This window comes from Hypomesus nipponensis, chromosome 9 (assembly GCF_054491055.1).
Source record: "Hypomesus nipponensis isolate SF chromosome 9, ASM5449105v1, whole genome shotgun sequence".
Taxonomy (NCBI): domain Eukaryota; kingdom Metazoa; phylum Chordata; class Actinopteri; order Osmeriformes; family Osmeridae; genus Hypomesus; species Hypomesus nipponensis.
The window spans coordinates 4868488-4888980 of NC_140369.1; the positions used below are offsets into that span (position 1 = coordinate 4868488).

Consider the following 20493-nt stretch of genomic DNA (forward strand, 5'->3'; position numbering starts at 1 on the left):
AATTGTGGGGCTTTTAGTAAAGGTGATAGGGTTAGCTCAACAGTAGAGCCTTTGACTGCACATCAAGGGGTTGTAGGTTCAAAACCCACCTCTGTACGTCACTTTGGAAAGAAGAGTCTGCTAAATGAATGCAGTAATATTACATTATTAGGAGATGCAGGGAGCATTCAAGACCAGAACCACTGCATTCTGGCCACATGCACTATCTTCTATCACTTTGCATCGTTCAGCATCTTATTACCAAATCACATTCAGTGGTTTAAATCACATTTAAAACAGATTTCCATTTATTTATTTTTTAAGCAGTCTAGACCCATAATGAAAATTGCCCTAATCAAGCAGTGGTTCACATAGACATCAATACTAGAGAAGACTAGCCCTGTTTGTCTGCTTGGCAAGCCGGAAGGAGGAGACATCTATATCAGTGGTCCTCAACCTTGGTCCTCAGAGCCCACTGTCCTGCATGATGTTCCTAACATACCTGATTCAAATGAATGGTTGTTATCAGGCTTCAGCAGAGGTGGCCGGCCCCACTGACCGGTAATGGGGCCGCTGGGCCAGGTGGACAAGAGGCCTGCTAGAGGCTTGACCAGGGAGAGTTAAAGAGCTATACATGGAGGAGGCATCTGCCTCGTGGTCCTACAGCAGCCCATCTCAACCCTGGTCCCCAGGGACATCCTGCCCCCGCATGTCTTAGATGTTTCCCTGCTACAACCCCCACCTGGTTCAAATGAACGGTCGCTATGGTCAGGCTTCTACTGAGCTTCATAACAACCCATTCATTTGAATCAGGTGTGTTGGAGCAGGGAAGCATCTAAAACATGCAGGAGAGTGTGTCCCTGAGGGCCATGGTGGAGGACGGCTGTTCTACAGGATCAACTGATGGAGCTCAGGGTCTCCTCCACCCACGGGGTGGAGACGAGGACTGTCCAGAACTGACGAGAGCCCAGCGGACCATCTACCCTCACGGTTCCTTCTGCCCTTCGTGCATGACCCAGGGGGGACTGTTCTCCAGAGTTCTGGAATCTGTAGACTGGACGTACAACCCAGATGAGATGAGCTTTAATGCTGCACACTGTGGAAGCCAGGGGTCAGGGGGTCATTCTACCAGGTCTTGTACGAAGGAGGAGGGGAACAGACCCTGGTGATTTGGCTGGCCCTCCACGTAACCATGCTGTGTAGAGAGGGGGACAGGGAAGGAGAGTCCACTCAACACTTAAACTAACAGAAGCTCTTAAAGTGATCTGATTATTTAAGGGAATTCAAGACAAACTGATTCCAGACCAGCGCAACCCACCCCATCTTCCAGTTTGGTCCTCAGTAACATCTGACCCTAGACCAGGGCTACCTACCCACCAGTCGGTGTCCTCTTCTCCCAGCACCACCAGCACCTCTCCCTCAGTGAAGCTGAGCTCATCATGGTGGTCTGCCTCACAGTCGTACATGGCCTGGACACGACGCAGCCTCGGTCTGGGCTGGGGGAGGGGTCAGAGGTCAGAGCTGAATGGAACACAGGACCATTCCCTAGGCCGAGTCATGTGACACATGACCAGAGGAAGTCATGTATGGACACATGAGCACTTAAAAACACATGACCAGATGAACACATGACCAGATGAACACATGACCAGATGAACACATGATCAGTAGTTTGGCCTGTATATGTGGTCCATATACTTGGTGGCTGCTTAACTGAGTGTACCCAGAGGACCAGAACCAGGGTTAGGATTTGCATTGAGATGAGGATTAGGTGAGTTAATCCCAAACTGAATGCCTCTGTTCTTCTCCACAGAGGGACGCATTGTTCACCTGCACAACACACTGACCCTGCCTCACAGGTTACACACGCACCCACGCACCAGAGCGAAGGCACGCTTCCGACTAAACAACACGAACTGTAGCCTTTAGACGTGGGAGGCTGGTAGAGCAGGGGGTCTCACCAGAGATCTGCGAGGCAGGGGGTGGGGGGCGGGGCCATGGTGGGCGGGGCCTCCGTTGGCATCCAGGCTGAAGGAGTGGAGATTGGAGGGTGAACTAAGAGGAAGAGCTCTGCTGCTGGGAGGAGACATCTGATACAGGAAGTGGGAGGAGCTTCCCTCTGTGTCTGTCCGGAAGCCTGAAGGGGAGGGGAGGAAAGGAGGGGGGAGGAGAGGAGGAGTCAATGTAAACCGTATGTAATGATCATTGTCTTAGTCAAATGCTGATCCAGCCGTTACTTCTCCTACATAAGGCGGAGATAAGTTAGACAGTATAAATAGGATGGTGTTCAAAATGGAGCTGTAAAACAGATGTATGCAAAGACGGTTTGGCTAAAAAGAAGCTAATTCTAGAGGTGCTGTCTGGGGTCAGGGTTTGGAAGGGCCTACCTCTCTCTGGCAGCTCATCCAGGGCGTTGAGGCTGGTCACGTTGAATTTAGGAGACCCTGAGCTGGAAGACAACACACAATGGTGGTTCACTCTGGGCTCCTGTAGTACCTACAGTACCCAGCAGGGGGACCTGTATGTTGCTGTATGCGGAGAGGCTGTAGATCATTTTACTCACACACACTTCTGGAAAGAGGAGTCTGGACCACCGTAACCCCTTGAACTGGAGGGCACCCCATAGTCTACACACACACACACACACACACACAAATACACACACAAATGAACCAGGACGAATATTAATAATTAGAATATGTGAGTGTGTGTCTGTGAGTTATTTGTGTATTTGTTTATGTGTGTGTGTGTGTAGGGTGGTGTACCTGCGTTGCCTGTGAGCCGGGGTGTGTGTGGGCTGGAGGGGGCCATGGGGCTGGGCTCAGAGTAGGTCCTCTTGTGTCTGATGACGAGGGGGAGAGGGGGGGTCCGCTTCTTACTGCTGCTGGGAGGGGAGAACACCTCCCCCCAGGCTACCTCACCCTCTGGGGGGCTCACTGGGGGAGGCGGGGGAGGCACGGTGGGGGCTGACACACACACACACACACACTACAGTTCTAGCATACAGCATGACCCTGAAGACTGTAAATATGTGTGGGAGAAAGTGTAATTTCGGGTGTAGGGGAGACGGCTGGGGGTTGGTCAACTCACCTTTGACCCTGGGGGGTAGAGGAGGTGCGGGGGAGGACGGGGGAGGTGGAGGGGGGCTGTCCAGGCTGCGTGTGTGTGAGCTGTGCTTGTGCTCCCGAGCCATGGCTAGCCGGCGACCCACACTGAAGAGCCCTCCCCTGCCCCCTCCTCCTCCCCCTCCTCCTCCCCCGCCTCCCCCACCTTCCCGGTCCAGGGTGGTGGATGAGGTTGTGGTGGTGCGATACAGGCTGAAGGGCCTGGAGGAACGTTCCTTCTTCACTGGGCCGCTCTGAGGAAACAACACACACACAAGCATACACACACACACACACACAAGCATACACACACACGCATAGACACACACACACACACACACAGATGCATAGACACACACAAATATGGACAGTCAGACAGTGCCGAACACTCTCTCCCTCCGTGCTCCAACGGTGCACAAACCAGGAATGCATCATAGTGTGGTGTGATGTCAGAGGGTTTGGAGGTTGCAACCTTGTCCTCCAGGTCCTCGTCACTGTCGTAGGGGTCATAGGGGTCGTCATGGCGAAGCCTCCACTCGTACTCCACGTGCTGGTGCATGTTGAACTGGTTACTCTGAGCCTGCTGGATCTGGAGATCCGTCACCACAGTATCAAGACCCGTTACATCCACACACAGACGGAAAGAGAACGGACACATCTCTGTGTTTTAACAACATTTTGAAAGAGGAAGAGTGAAAGAAAGTAGGAATGAAAAAGCAAGAGAGAAAACGAGAGAGACTGAGAGACAGTGAGAGACAGTGAGAGAAAGAGAGAGAGAGAGAGAGAGAGAGAGAGAGAGAGAGAGAGAGAGAGAGAGAGAGAGAGAGAGAGAGAGAGAGAGAGAGAGAGAGAGAGAGAGAGAATTAATCTGTACTCTATCGACGAGGACTCACCAGTTCTTCACAGTGGTTGTGTTTTAACCTGCAGCTGATGTCCATCCCCGTCTCTCCCAGGTCATTTTCTGTATCAGAATCAGAAGGGATTTTATTTGTGTGAACGTTAGCACAAACAAGGAATTTACTTTGGCAGGAAGGTGCATACATTAAACATATAGGAATATTGAAACTTAAATATGTGGTCTAACTATACAAAATGAGCAAAGTCTAGCTAATACTAAGGGGATTTAGAATAAAAATAAAATATAAGTAGCCATAATTACAATCTAACCTAAAACCTACAACCTAAAAATACAGATAGAAACACAGGAGACCAATCATCGGGAATCGAACCAGCAAACTTCTGATTACTAGCCCGATTCCCTAACCGCTCAGCCACCTGACTCCCTCCCTACATCTAGTGTGAGTGTGTGTGGGTGACAGTGTGTGTGTGTGTGGGTGACAGTGTGTGTGTGTGTGTCTGACAGTGTGTGTGTGTGTGTCTGACAGTGTGTGTGTGTGTGTGGGTGACAGTGTGTGTGTGTGTGGGTGACAGTGTGTGTGTGTGTGTCTGACAGTGTGTGTGTGTGTGTGGGTGACAGTGTGTGTGTGTGTGACAGTGTGTGTGTGTGTGTGTCTGACAGTGTGTGTGTGTGTGTCTGACAGTGTGTGTGTGTGTGTGTGACAGTGTGTGTGTGTGTGTGTCTGACAGTGTGTGTGTGTGTGTCTGACAGTGTGTGTGTGTGACAGTGTGTGTGTGTGACAGTGTGTGTGTGTGTGTGACAGTGTGTGTGTGTGTGTGACAGTGTGTGTGTGTGTGTGACAGTGTGTGTGTGTGTGCGTTCCCACTCACTGAGGTGTGTGTTGGCCTTAGCCCGGAGCAGGAGTTTGAGGCACTCAGTGTTGTTGTGGAGGCAGCAGTAGTGAACGGCTGTGCTGCCTCTGGAAGTCTGGGCGTCCAAGTTGGTGCTGAACAGAGATGGGAAGTAACCAAGTCCAAATACTTTGTTACTGTACTTTTTCTGGTCTCAGTACTTTGCAAATAATTTTTCTGACAACTTTTTACTTTCATTCCTTAAATTTTGGACACAAATATCTGTACTTTCTAGTACTTCTTACATTTTAAAGCCAGACTTGTTACTTTAGTTTTAATCTGTATTTGGTGGCATGGTCAATATTATTCCTTGTCATTGCGCACCTTTTTTCATTTCCTGCCTAACATGCACAACAAACGTAAGTTTGAAACAAAACGAGAAACTTTTGTTTGTGAAAAATATAAGAAACTTTACAAAAAAAAAGTTTACACATTTTTTTTTTTTTATGTGGGTGTCAAAAAAGTATTCCTGGCGATCGTGTCTATAGTGTATTTTCATATTCATGTATTAATATGTGTGGTCCTCACGGATGGTAAAAGTAATAGCTATTTTTTACTTAAGTATATGTCAGAGCCCATACACTTCTTCACTTTAACTTGAGTGAAAAAGTGTAGTCGGTATTTCAATTTTTAAATCGTGTAATGATAAAGCAACACATGGAGGCCCACACAGGCCCAGAAACTAAACCCACCAGTTGTGAACCAAGAAGTCGACCATGTGCAATGAGGTCCTGTCAGCCAATAGGACGGCCAGGTGGAGGGCAGTTTCCCCCTTCTCCTGTGGACAGACAGACATGTTAGTGTAGGAGTGTCTTCACAAGTGCGTCTATAAAAACATGCGGCGTGTTGACACAAAAGTGCTTAAAAAAAAAAAAAAAAAAAAATGGTGTGCGTAAACAAAAAGCATTTCTATACGAGTGTGCCGTGTGTATGTGTGCTGCGTACAAAAAACAGCGTCTATGAAAAAGGTGTGTGTACCTGTACGTAGGTGTGCAGAGGCAAGCTAAGGTCTGATCTCTGAGCGTACAGCTGGATGAGGCTGAAAACGTCTCGGCTCCGTACTGCCTCCTGCAGGCTGCGTCTCAGCGTTGCAGGAGAACTGCTCACTCGCTGGGCAAACTGACCCTTCACATACTTACACAGGATGTATTCCTTACGCATGGCCCTACATGGACACAGAACACACACACACACACAGGAACACACACACACACACAGGAATACACACACACACACAGGAACACACACAGAACACACACACACACACACAGGAATACACACACACACACAGGAACACACACACACACAGAACACACACACACACACACAGGAACACGCACACGCACACACACACACACACAGGAACACACCCACACACACAGGAACACACACGCACACAGGAACACACACACACACACACAGGAACACACACACACACACAGGAACACACACACACACACAGGAACACATACACACCCACAGGAACACACACACACACAGGAACACACACACAGGAACACACACATGCACACACACACACACACATACAGGAACACGCACACAGAATACACATTCACACACCCAGAAACACAAACCCAGAATACATAGAGTAACACATTCAGTTACATATTCTGCATGAGTTGATGCTTCTAGTAGGACAGTGTCAGTGATTGGCTCACTCACATGTCACTCATGGCATTGGGCTTTTGGGAGGGGCTTAACAAGTTGGCCTCAACAATCTCATTGAAGCCAGAGTTCCCAACGTTCCTGGCCAGCTGCACAAGATCAAGGAAGCGAGGAGAGAAAAGAAGAACAGAAAAAAACTGAAGACAAACATTACTGGTATGCATATTACAATCATGAATAGGTCATCATAAGATCAACCTATTGACCCAACCTCTGATTGACCTTCTGAGGGTTAATGTGGGAGGTCAAAGGTCAGGCAAGGTCAGACTCACCAGAAGCTCTGAGGTTCCCAGGGTGTCCAGAGAGAGGGACTGTATGCGTGAGTAGTGGACGCCCATCTCTCTGTGAATCCCTGAGCACTCGATACAGGTCAGGATGCCCAGGTTAGTGGAGATCCAGCTGGGCTCTGGACAGACAGACAGGCAGTATGACAGACACAGATAGACAGATAGACAGACATATATATCTACATGAGTTTAACAGGATATCTGTGCGTTTCTACAAAAGTAATATCTGTGTTTCTGGCCATGATCGCTGTTGTCATGACAGCATAGATCTATGTGTTTCTAGAGCAGTCATGTGTGTGTGTCTGACCTGGCGCTCCACAGTCGCAGCAGACGTTGTTGCCGGGCATGCGTCTGATGTCATCAGTGATGGCCCTGGTCAGGTCGTCCAGGCTGTTCTCTCCCCCGCCCCGCCCCCCGCCCCGCCCCCCGCCCCGCCCACCGTCCAGAGCCACACTCAGCGCCTCCTGCTTACTGTTACTCAGCACCGAGATCCATCTGGTGCACACACACACACACACACATTTACACACAAACACGCACAAACACGCACATACACACATACACGAACACGCACATTTACACACACACATTTACACACACACACACACGAACACGCACATACACACATCCAATATGTGTGTTACATGTCTTGTGTAATCTGATCTGATCATTTCAGTATCTTCTGCCTCTCCCTCTTTAACCAGCTTGTGTGTGTTTGTGTGTGTGTGTGTGGGGGGGGGGGGAGGGTCTGTATGAATGTGTCTTGTTATGTATAGTGTGTGAGAGTGTGTGTGAGAGTGGGCCGGACATGCTACTTACGCCACACACTCCGACTCATCCTCAGCCAGGAAATGATATGTGCGGTTATCTGCAACACAAGAAAAAGAAGACTGAACACGAAACTTGCGGAGAATAAGCTTTACATGCACTCTGCAGTCTGTTTAATCTAAACGAGGTAATAAGTGGTTTTCTGGCAGTAAGATTGTCAGTGCTGCAATTGATTTAGTTGCGGTTGTGTTGTGGTTGTGTTGTGGTTGTGTTGTGGTTGTGGTCTGGCTCACGGGAGATGAGGTCAAAGCACTTCTTATCCTCCAGGCTGGGTTTGACCTGGCAGGTCAGCAGGTTTAGCTTGGCAGGAGATTTGTTGGGCTGCGGAGAGGTCAGGGGTCAGAGGTCAGGGATAGGAGCAGGCCTCATGAAGGGCATGTACCAACAGCACTGGTTTCCAGTGTTGCATTTCAGTGGGCTGCCATCGCTAACGGCAGTTCTGTGGTTGGAACAGTGTGAGTGCGTGTGCAGGTGTTTATGCATGGGGAGACGGGACAGGCCAGAGAGACCCAGCCAACTCACAGTTCCATGGGCGATGGTGAGGTAGCAGTTCTGCACCGAACATCTCCTCTTCTGCCACATCTTCCTCAGCCTGCGAGAGGGAGACAGAGAGAGAAAGGGATACGTTATAGGTATACGTATAGACAGAGAGTGAGTGTGAGAGAGCGAGACAGACAGAGACAGAAACTGATCTAGTATAATTGTTGATATTGACAGAGAGGAAAAGACAAATATTTAAATCATTTGAAATGAAATAATGTGGTTCGACGGATAGGAGGTGAACATCTGCAGTTTGTTTGATATCTACCCATCACTCTTCTTATAGAGAGAGCCATTCCTCTCACTCCCATACTGCTTATTACCCTGCAGCTGGTGCATGCTGTACGCAGCCTGTCTGCTGATCGAGTCCTGTGGCACACACACACACACACACACAAGATACATGGACACACTCAGAGTTAGCCTCCACAATGCTGATCACCAGATAATCTATTAATATTTTACATTAATGTAGCCTGATACCGTAAACCTGATGCATTGTGCATCGCTAATAGGTGCACAGCAGGCTGCCCAGTCATCTATGACATCACAGGGCAGAAACACACAACACAGGCCAGAACTACACCACACAGAGCAGATACAAAGACCTGAGACACACCCCACAGACCTGAGACAGACCCCACAGACCTGAGACACACCCCACAGACCTGAGACAGACCCCACAGACCTGAGACACACCCCACAGACCTGAGACACACCCCACAGACCTGAGACACACCCCACAGACCTGAGACAGACCCCACAGACCTGAGACATACCCCACAGACCTGAGACACACCCCACAGACCTGAGACAGACCCCACAGACCTGAGACACACCCCACAGACCTGAGACAGACCCCACAGACCTGAGACAGACCCCACAGACCTGAGACACACCCCACAGACCTGAGACACACCCCACAGACCTGAGACACACCCCACAGACCTGAGACACACCCCACAGACCTGAGACACACCCCACAGACCTGAGACACACCCCACAGACCTGAGACACACCCCACAGACCTGAGACACACCCCACAGACCTGAGACACACCCCACAGACCTGACACAGACCTCACAGACCTGAGACACACCCAGACTAACACAGAGAACAGGTTGACAGAGCAGAGCAGCGGTCACAAGCCATGGGCTGCCACACTAACACCCAGTCAACCAGAGGCAGGAGGGGCATGGAGGACCAGGAGCAGTGCCTAGACATACTGGTCTCACATCAACATAACATCACAGTTATCGTCACTTACTCTCCTAGCCTGGATCCCCAGCAGCAACAAAAAAAAACAAGTTTACCGTCAATAAGCTTGAAAGTATGAAATATGTGTGTGTGTGAGATTGAGAGAGACCGAGAGAGAGAGAGAGAGACAGACACAAAGAGAGAGAGTGAGAGAGAGAGAGAGGGGGAGGGGGAGAGAGATGTATGTGTAAGAAGAATAGACAGAAAGATGGATGTGTGCGTACATATGTGTGTGTGAGTAAGCTCACCTCTTTGAGCTCAGGCTGTAGTGAAGGTCGGAGCTGGTCTCTCAGAGAACAGAGTTGTCTTTTCTCCTCGTCCTGCCTTTGTTTAATCTGGACACACACACGCACACACACACACATACATGCACACACACACAGACAAACACACTCAGTTACACCGTCATTATCGCCAACATCAACACACTCCTTCCAAATTTTAAGACTCTGTCAGCAGCAACACCCCACACACACACACACACACACACATCCAACAGAAGACTCCCTCTCTCTAAACATTCCTCAACACTGTCTGTTTACAGCTTCAGCAATACATAAAGAGAAAGGCCATCTTAAAAGCTATGATCTGGAACGGTGCATCAAATGGTAATATTTGTTTTTTACTGTCCCTTATACATAAATTAAAAAGAATTCCCTAGTGACAAGACGGTAATAAGAGTGTATAACAGTAAGAGTGTATAACAGTACGAGTGTATAACAGTACGAGTGTATAACAGTACGAGTATATAACAGTAAGAATGTATAACAGTAAGAGTGTATAACAGTAAGAGTGTAAAACAGTAAGAGTGTAAAACAGTACGAATGTATAACAGTACGAATGTATAACAGTAAGAATGTATAACAGTAAGAGTGTATAACAGTAAGAGTGTAAAATAGTAAGAGTGTATAACAGTAAGAGTGTAAAACAGTAAGAGTGTATAACAGTAAGAGTGTAAAACAGTAATCGTGTAAAACAGTAAGAGTGTATAACAGTAAGAATGTATAACAGTAAGAGTGTAAAACAGTAAGAGTGTATAACAGTAGGAGTGTATAACAGTAAGAGTGTAAAACAGTAAGAGTGTATAACAGTGATAGCAGCACTCACAGTGCCCAGCCCTCCTGTCAGCTCCTCCATGTACTGCTTCAGACGCTCTGTAGTTGACACACATTCCTGCAGGAAACTAACACACACACACACACACACACAACTCCTCACTAACACAAGATGTCGATTTTAAAGTATTAAACAAGTTTTTGTGTATGTGTGTGGTGTGTGTGTGTGTGTGTGTGTGTGTGTGTGTGTGAGTGAGCCATGCCCGTACTTGTACTGGGAGTGGTAGTGTTTGATGAGGTTTTGGAGCAGGTCAACTCCTCTCTTGGTCTTGATCTCGTTCACCTTAATCAGATACTAAAACACACACACAGAGTGGTATTAGCAGTCAAAGCTTCCAAGAAACCTAATAAAGAATGAATGAATAAAGCAGTTGTAGCATGTAACATGTAGCATGCAGCATGTTTTGACGTGTCGCCCCCTCACCTCGCACATGTGCAGTTGGAACATCCTTCGCTCTTTCTCCAGATCCTCAGCAATCTCACCTCCACTCACCTCCGTCCTCACCATACCGTACTGCTTAGCCAGCTCCCTCTTCTCCTTCTCTATCTTAGTACTGACACACACACACACACACACAGGAGATCTTCAGAGCTTATACATGTATTTCAGTTCTTTGTTTATGAGCTCTCATGTTCGATTTGCAGTGTAGCTCGTCTTTGGGTGTCTTGTGTGAGCAGCATCAAGAAAGATAATCTCAGGACTACAAGCACTGGGTTGTAGAAAAACTCCAGATCCCAGAGGTCACTGGGGCAGGGGACAATACTCATTCCAGGTAAAAGGCCAAGATAACCGTTCAGAACATTTGTGAGGGAATTGAGTTACTCAACATCCCAACAATAAGAGTAAGTCAGTCACTTACACAACAGCAAATTCCTCCTTTTTTAAAGGTTAAAAGTCAACCGACTGTGGCAGTTTGTATGGAAACAGACGCATAGACCAATCACAACCCTCCTCAGGGAAATGAATGAGGAGTGAGGGCTGGTTGCTATGACACTGAAATTGTAGACAGGGAAGGAGCAGAGAAAGGGAGGAGAAGGCGAGGTGGAGAATGGATAATGAAGGGGTAGGAAGAGTGGGTGATTACGAAAAAATGGAGAGAGAGGAACTGTTACTGAAAGAAGAAAGCTGAGGACAAAGAGAAAAGAGAAGGTAAACGAGGTAGAGTTATTATCATTCAGAACCGGCCTATTAACTCAAACTGCTTTCCAGCCTGTTTGACTCCTTCAAAGATGCCTCCCGCCTGCTCTCTGACCTAATAGGACTGGATGGGACGAAACATGGGGTCAGTGACACAGCTGTCGTAGCAATGCACCTCTGATCTGGGATTTCTCAGATGGAACCAGGCAAGGGAGGGAGGGAGGGAGGGAGGGAGGGAGGGAGGGAGGGAGGGAGGGAGGGAGGGAGGGAGGGAGGGAGGGAGGGAGGGAGGGAGGGAGGGAGGGAGGGAGGGAGGGAGGGAGGGAGGGAGGGAGGGAGGGAGGGAGGGAGGGAGGGAGGGAGGGAGGGAGGGAATAAGGGAGGGCATTCAAACAGATCCTTGGTGGTGATGTGCTCATCTGATAGCGGTTACTCATGTGAGCGAGCAAGGCCTGAGGGACCATGGTAAACATGAATGTCCTGACTGTCTGGATGCTGAGGGAAGGGGCTGGGGCCCTGGCTGGGGCCCTGGCTGGGGCCCTGGCTGGGTGAATGCAGAGAGGAGAGGAGTTTGGTTTGTGGGAGTCCTGACTGGCTGGATGTCAGGAAGGGAGAGAGTTCTGACTGTCACACGCTTATGAACACACATACATAAACACACACACACACACAGACAAAACTCACAATCTGCTCTCATAGTCTCTCCAGGCTCTGTCAAATGGCTTCTTCAGATCCTGAGAAGACGGACAGATGAAAGGGAGAGAGATAAACAGAGAGAAATAGAGATTCAGGCCAGCTATTCAATATGATCTTGTGTGAAGCAGGAGGCAGGAGTTGAAGTACTGTGTGTGTGTGTGTGTGTGTGTGTGTGAGGTAGGCAGCCAGTCGACTCACCCCCTTCACTTCCTTCAGGTCTCCCTTCACCAGGGACTCCAGGAAGAAGTTGATGTTGTGGAGCATGCTCTTCAGCTGCAGGGAGGAGAACAGCATCGTTAACGACCATCACCCTTCCCCCAGCCCTCTGTTCATCCATCATTCATCCCTCCATCCCTCATCAGCTCTCCTTCCCCTCCATCCTCTGACCTGTCATTCACCCCAGCAGCCCCTGCCTCCCTCCCTGCCTCCCTCCCTGCCTCCCTCCCTGCCTCCCTCCCTGCCTCCCTCCCTCCCTCCCTCCCTCCCTCCCTCCCTGCCTCCCTCCCTGCCTCCCTCCCTGCCTCCCTCCCTGCCTCCCTCCCTGCCTCCCTCCCTCCCTCCCTCCCTCCCTCCCTCCCTCCCTCCCTCCCTGCCTCCCTCCCTCCCTCCCTCCCTCCCTCCCTCCCTCCCTCCCTCCCTCCCTCCCTCCCTCCTCACCAGGTTCTTCATGGGGGTGAGTAGCTCCCTGGAGAACTCGGCAAAGCGCGTGAAGGCGGAGGCCACCTCCTCCTCGCCGTTGGAGTGGCAGTTGGCCGACAGCTTCTCCATAGAGCTGATGTACTGCTCGAGGTGGGAGATGTGGTCTACGGAGGACAGAAACCCAGCTTAAGGTAAGGCAGGAAAGAGCAAAGCAGGTTGGGGCAGAGCAGGGCAAAGTAGGGTGGGGCAGGGATCAGGACTGTTTGTGTGTTACCTTGTCCTGACAAATGTTTGGCCTTGGCTGCTTTCTTCATCTTCTGTAACACTGTCCTGTCGCTGTCCAGAGCCTGTACACACACACACACACACACACACACACACACAGAGAAGAAGAGAGAGCGATAGAGAGTAGGTATAACTAGGGAGTCAGATGGCTGAGCGGTGAGGGAGTCAGGCTAGTAATCAGAAGGTTGCCAGATCGATTCCCTGCCGGGCCAAATGTCGTTGTGTACGTCATTGCCTCGGGGGAATGTCCCTGTACTTAGTGTAAGTCGCTCTGGATAAGAGTGTCTGCTAAATGTAAATAACTGACAGGTTGTTCAAAAATCGGTTCCAGCAAATAACAATAAATCTTACATGGTCAACTGAACAGAACATAATGAGGGACAAGCTAACATTCACACAAACTCACAGCATCTAACATAAACATGCCTCCAACACATGAACAGTAAAACTAGTGCAGCAGTAAAAATACAAATAAAAATGAGTTCACATTGAATTCGCACTCTGCCAGCATGCTTTAGAATGGAGTCTTGGCCTGTGTAAACTACCTTAGAAAAGCATAACCTGCGACTAATCAACAACAGTCTCATACAAGGCTATGGCAGTGTTCCAACAGCTGAGGCCTACTGACAACACATTGGTTCATTCTAGAAGCTGTGTAACTCTCCTACTCTCACTCTCTCACTCTCACTCTCCCACTCTCCCTCTCCCCTTCTCCCCCTCTCTCCCTCTCTCCCTCTCAATAAATACAGGTACATTTCTACACGAGTCAGGCCATACTAATCAAGCTAAAACCTATCCTGTTTCCGTCAGTGTTTCTCTTTCTCCTCATCCCTCCATGTCTAGTGGACTGGCTTAGGTCTTGCTCTGGTTCCAGACAGATGGTGGTACCGAGGCTCCAGGCTGATGTTACCTCATCATACACTCTCTGGCCTGTTTACGCATCACGGCATGGCCTAACGTACACCTCAACATCTGTTCTCAGATGGAAAAAAGCACACACACACACACACACACACACACACACACAACCCTTACAGGGCAATACACACAGACATGATGGGCAGGGGTTACGAGGGTTTGAAGGACATGGCTGGTGACCTAGGAGGTCTCTGACGGGGTACCGAGCAGGGAAGGAAAAGACACCAAAGAAGAAGAGGGGGGGTTCAGCTGACTGGCTCAGGACATGAATGTGATCCTGGAGTTAACCAGGCGTGACAAGTTTTTTGTTTTTTTTTGTTCATGTAACCCTAACCCTAAATTGTTTAATTGTAACTTGTTCAACTGTGTGCTCTTATGGTTCTTCCCTTTGGGACTTATTTAGTTTTCACAGTGTATGCTTAATGTTTTGGCTACCCACAATGTTTGGGGCTATCTCGTTGTTATGATCAGTGACCTATACACTTTTGTAAAGCTCTGTTTTGCAAGTCGCTTTGGATAAAAATGTCTGCTAAATGCATAAATGTAATGTAATGTGACACACACCAGGTACACAGTCACAGAAGAGGAGAGGAAGAAAAGAGGAGAGGAAGAGGAGACTTAATCTAGAGAAAAAGTGGTTCAATTCAGGGATCGCTCCTCCATAACCCGTCTCAGTTCCTGGTTTGCACCCCCTCCCCCTCCCCCGCCCTCCTCCCCCCACCCCCCACAACTGCTGACTACACAGGAATTCAACTTCCTCTTTTATCTCACTATCCAATTAGAATCCTCCGTAGCACTGCATACCCCCGCCACACAGCACTTCCTCACTTGAATCTTGAGTCGTTTGAGAGGGGTTTCCCTCCCAGTCCCCAGGGGCTAGGCTATGTCGCTAGGTCTCGCTCTCTGAGTCAGCAGCCAGCAGCCGGATCAGACATACTGTTCATGGTGAGGAGGGTTCAGCCATCATCCTGCCAGCCAATCCGATGGCCAGATAGCATCTGTGTTAAACATCCATTAGCCATAATTATGGCGTAATTAAGACCCTGCTCTACAGTCCTCTATCCCTTCTTCCATTCCTTCTATCTCCCTCCCTCCCTCCTGCTGACTACAGCCACTCCGCTCCTCTCAATCACTCTCCCATCAGTCCCTCCCCCTCGCCACTTCTACAGATCCCCCCCCTCTCTCTCCATCCCTCTATCTCACCAACTCCAAAAATTAATCTCTTTGTCCTCAAAATCTACTTCCCTCCAAGAGCCCGTTTCTATGGAAACGTCTTCCTGTTTCAAAACTGATGATCTCTTCCAGTTCATTTCTCTCCTTCCTCTTTCACTCCCTCCTCCCTCTTTTACGGGTTTCCCCCAGGCCCTGCTTTAGTGTTCGGACCTGTCACCTCTGACACTAATACACACTAACATCTCTAACAACTAAATATTCCAACTCCAAAGTTAGATTATGTATCTGCTTCAGGTCTGGGGAATTGTGAAAACTGTGGCCCCGGATAGAACTGGTCATGCGGAAGCAACACACACACACACGCATACACACAAACACACACACCCATGCAAGCACACACACACCCATGCAAGCACACACACACACACACACATGCAAGCACACACACAACCTGCAGGATGTTAAGTAATCATCACTAAGAAAGTGGACCATGACTATTGCCTTACAGAAAGACTATAAAAAGATAGACATATCTTAAGATAAATACAGTGGACACTGGCATTTTGGTCATCGGCAAGACTCAATATATATTCTAATTTTCCATGCGCGCACACACACACACACACACAGCAAACATCAACAGGCAAGAGGATCTGAATGTTGAAATGGCAGATTTCAATGGTTGATGTATAGTGAAACTATTGTTTTTGTATCCTATGAAACCTTTAATCTAAAATGATTCTTGATGTAACTGAATGAATAGCCACTTCTCTTCATGCAGTGGTACATGGTACTAGCTGCTAGAGTGGAGTTGATCTCTGCTGTTGAGCTGTAAAATCCCCTGACAATGCAGACTGAGTGGCAGGGACGACGTACTCAGCACACAAACACATGCACAAACACACACGCAAACACACACGCCGTTCTTTCAGCCTTTGTTCTCAGTCAGTCAACGGTAGCTGAAAGAGCTATTTGACTAAACCTGGACCTCAGATAACAAACACCCGCATATTAGGAGGTGTGCTCTAGTCTAGGTCATTTGAGGCCTACCCTGTAATAATGTGATTCTCTACGGGGATACTACCTGCTGATGTGGCCCACTGTGGTCCTACACCAGGGGGGGCAGAGGAGGGGGGGTTGGAGTACATAAAGAAGGAAACAGGAGAGGAGAGATGGAAGTGATGAAGAGAAAAGAAAGCGAGGTTGAGAAGACGAGAAGGAATGAGAAAAGGAGTGGAGAGACGGAGGACATGAGGAGGGGATGTATGGAGAGCCATAGATGTAAGGGGGCCGTGTAGAGCACAGAGTAGAACACAGTATCCAAACAGGAGAAGTGCTCAGTCATCCAAACACACTCAACTGAACCATTGTCAACATCACTTCCACTTCAACGGTTTTCTCCACATCTCACTGTTTACCAGCCCAGAGATCTCTGAGCCTGGAATGACCACTGTACTGGACCAGGCCAGAGTGTGTAACCCTGCACACTGTAACACCCTAGGGGCAGCACAGCTAGGCACACTAACACAGACTCACTCTCTCCCAGGAGATGGAGGACACAACCTTACTATGGTGTCAAGAAAGACCATGCTTTCAAAGTTGTTTTGCACTTCCTGTCATACCATACAGATCTTCTGTAGAGCTACTTCTCTTTTGAATTCCCCAACGGTCTTTCGCATTTTCTTCCCCCCCTCACCACCCCTTTCCTGCACACTCTCATTCCAGTTCTCTCTCCTTGCCTCCATACTCTCTCTCTCTAATGCTGCTCCCCCTCTCTCTAATGCTGCTCTCCCTCTCTCTAATGCTGCTCTCTCTTCCTTGTTCCCTCTCTCTTCCTCTCACCTCTCTAGTCACTGTATCCAACATTCTGTACTGATCTGCCTTATGTTGTTCATTAGCAGTCCAGTCTCTCTCTCTCTCTCTCTCTCTCTCTCTCTCTCTCTCTCTCTCTCTCTCTCTCTCTCTCTCTCTCTCTCTCTCTCTCTCACTCACACTCCTCCCGCCCCCTTCCCTTGTTTTTTCTCCCCCACTTTCTCTTGACTCTTGCTCTCTCACCGTCACACAACCTCGTAATCACACTCCCTTTCCCTCACTCCCCCACTCACTCCCTCCCTCCCTCTCCCCCACTCCCCCCCTCCCTCTCCCCCTCCCCCACCACTCCCCCTCTCCCTCTCCCTCTCCCTCTCCCTCTCTCTCTCTCTCTCTCTCTCTCTCTCTCTCTCTCTCTCTCTCTCTCTCTCTCTCTCTCTCTCTCTCTCTCTCTCTCTCTCTCTCTCTCTCTCTCTCTCTCTCTCTCTCTCCTGCTCAATCCCTTTCTCACCTTCCTTCTCGGGCCCACGCTCTTCCCTAGTCATGGTCTCTGTGAAGCAGTATTGGTCAGCAATTTGATGGTCATTAACATCCCCAGTATAGAGATAGGCCATTGCCCCATCAGCAGCATACGTGATGTTAATTATGTTATGGATTATTATTAACATAATAACACATTTGATATTTGATAGTTTTACATTATTGTCATCATTATTGTGATTGTGGTTCCATATTCATATTTTCAGGATTAAGCTCCTTTTAATTAAGGGGGTGGGGGGGGGGGGGGTGTTGGGGGTACGTGATTTTTATTCCCGCTCATTGGCCCAGTTAATCCTAATCCTCCTGAAATTCATCAATGCTCAGCCCCGCAGGGAGCATATGTTCATCCTGACAGAAGACGCTCTGAAGCCAGTCACAACACACACACACACACACACACACACAACACATACACAGGAACAACAACAGCTGCTGTAAAACACTCTTTCTCTCAAACCAGTGTTGCTCTGTGCTGGTTCCTAACCACCATGATACTAGATCTCAATTCTCCTCACCCTGTCCTCTATGTCTGTCTGTCTGTCTGTGTGTGTTAGTGTTTGTGTGGGGTTTTCTGATTGGATTCAGTTACTTTCTAGAATCATTAATCTAATGACCCAGCCAATCAGGATGAAGCACCCCCACCCCCCCTCCCCAGCCAGGTCGTCACCATGGGAACCTGCCAGTTTGTGTCAGGGGTTGCCATGACCTCCAATGGTCACTTCAATCAGATAAACCTATACTGCAGACTTATAGCATCTCCAGTGGAACAGGTGACTGCTGGGATATTCACTCCATGATAATGATGATAAGGATAAATGATGTTTTACCTGTCTGAGTGGATCTGTTGAAAACACTGTTGCAAAAGCTAACAAACAAAATATGTTGTTAGATGATAATGCGGTTGATCTTTCCTGGACCCTTACATCCATGGAAGGGACCGATGTTGCCTACCTACAGACTGCCTCATATAACCAAGGGCAACTAAGCGACAACGCTAGCTCCTGCCCAGTTATAACATAGGTAATGGGCATCAAAAACGCACATCTTAAAATAGCGACTGCGGTTTTTAACTGCAACACAAATATGAAATTATATTTTTAATCCAACATATAGTGGTAGTTTAATTCATGGTTCTAAATATTAAATTCAAAACACGTGTATTTTCTCGCGTGTCTCGATGAAAAGATGACAGAGAGCACGAGCGTCCGGAGGAATGGACTACCAGGCAAACAAAGAACCTCACGATAATTAGCACCCGTTACCGTGTTTAGTCCTCTCCCTGCCGCTGCCTTGGGGCGGCAGAGGAATAGACTACACTGGTTACTAGAGGAGCTCCATCCATTAGCCTACAATGGTGAGTAAAACAAACACAAAGAAAAGCCACGCAAAACAAGCGACGGACACAATGGAAGGTGTCCTATGTTACCGCAGCTAGATGGAGCGACAGTGGGTCGATACCAAATGCTCTGGCACACCTACTGGATCCACACTGGGCTCCTAACGTTGCCTTGGCAATGGCAAGTCACCCTCCACACAACTCACTGCGAGGCAAGGCTACAGAAGGCTACACACACGGAAAACAATCCATTGTCACCTGTAACAGATTGAAACGATGTAAACGTGTTTTGTTGTGTAGCCTACCTCTTCCAAATTGTTTGCGGTGTTTCTACAACTTGACATCTTGGTGGTGAAAGACGAGGTTGTGGGTGAGCTGTAGTCCTCCAAGGTCTCCGCAATAAAATCGTACACAGATATGAGCTCAGGCATTTTGATTGTAAGAGAGAACTATTCATTCGGAAATAGGAAAACGAGATAATTTAATTGCCAACTGGATGAAATGCACGCACGGATATAGTTCTATAGCGGCAGATGACGCTTTGTTAAATGCATTTTAAAAACCGGAGCAGTTGTCTACGTTTTATTCCTTTCAGGGAAACATCAGAATTTCACAAAGCACGCTAAAAGGAGGAACTGATGCTCCGCTGGTTGCGCGTGCCTCGTCAGCAGTCCCGCGCTGATGGAAAGGAGGCGCGCATGTCCCACGCGCTTTCACGGTTCATTTGTGGCTGGAATCGAGGACGCGCTCATCACAGGACACTGGCAGGATCTTCAAATCCAAGGCCAAATACAAGTGAAACCAAAACATTCTCATGTTGTTGTAGCCACTGTTACGGCCACGGCCTGCTTCCAGAGCGACTTACAGTAAATACAGGGACATTCCCCTCAAGGCAAGTAGGGTGAAGTGCCTTGCCCAAGGACACAGTCCGGCAACCTTCTGATTACTAGCCCGACTCCCTCACCGCTCAGCCATCTGACTCCCTCCATCATCCTCCGAGAACCCAGTCCCCTTGTCCCTGCCTACCCGCTGATTCATCTAACCAGACCAGAACTTAGGACTACACCCAATAAAACCCCTACTTGTATCTGTGCTCTGTACCACACCGTGACAGCCACAACCATCTACTGGAACTTTGCAGGCTCCTGTGTACTTTGTTCTCGCACAAACAACCGATATTCATGGTTACTTCTTCACCCCGGTAAAGATGAGGGAGAGAAGCGGCCCAGCACGATTAACAGGATTTCGAGTATTATATTATAGGCGTTGGTGTGCGTGTGTGTGCATGTCGGGAAAGGACTAGCGTGACACAGACTGGGTAATAAAGTCTGGAAGTCACCTCTCCAGCTGTCAACTCTGGTTAAGACTCCACTCAATCAGAAACACACAAACACACAGTGCCCGTGGCACAGAG

The 20493-nt window shown here is 48.6% G+C and overlaps 1 protein-coding gene across 1 annotated transcript; it reads right to left on the reverse strand.

Annotated features, from left to right (window-relative positions):
* Window positions 1-264: 264 nt before the first annotated feature.
* On the reverse strand, window positions 265-19665 carry unm_sa1614 (un-named sa1614). The gene is made up of 28 exons (XM_084706296.1): window positions 19385-19665; window positions 13293-13365; window positions 13037-13182; window positions 12578-12652; window positions 12368-12417; window positions 10970-11099; window positions 10755-10840; window positions 10538-10613; window positions 9679-9765; window positions 8442-8542; window positions 8156-8225; window positions 7867-7954; window positions 7625-7673; window positions 7113-7300; window positions 6791-6924; window positions 6516-6607; window positions 5811-5997; window positions 5525-5610; window positions 4812-4927; window positions 3977-4044; window positions 3556-3672; window positions 3070-3337; window positions 2745-2945; window positions 2543-2606; window positions 2367-2428; window positions 1941-2116; window positions 1353-1475; window positions 265-1174 (listed from the first exon to the last, which is right to left on the reverse strand). The coding sequence occupies exons 1-28, from the start codon at window positions 19508-19510 to the stop codon at window positions 1100-1102; spliced, it is 3114 nt and encodes a 1037-aa protein (XP_084562422.1). The 5' UTR covers window positions 19511-19665; the 3' UTR covers window positions 265-1099.
* Between the last annotated feature and the right edge of the window lie 828 nt (window positions 19666-20493).

Bases quoted from the DNA above. Each gene is read 5' to 3' on its own strand.
- unm_sa1614 (XM_084706296.1), bottom strand. From the start codon at position 19,510: ATGCCTGAGCTCATATCTGTGTACGATTTTATTGCGGAGACCTTGGAG. The intron at 10,841-10,969 runs GTGAGGGGGCGA...TGTGTGTTTTAG, and splicing joins TCCAACTGCACATGTGCGAG to TATCTGATTAAGGTGAACGA. The intron at 3,673-3,976 runs GTGAGTCCTCGT...ACGGATCTCCAG, and splicing joins ACAACCACTGTGAAGAACTG to ATCCAGCAGGCTCAGAGTAA.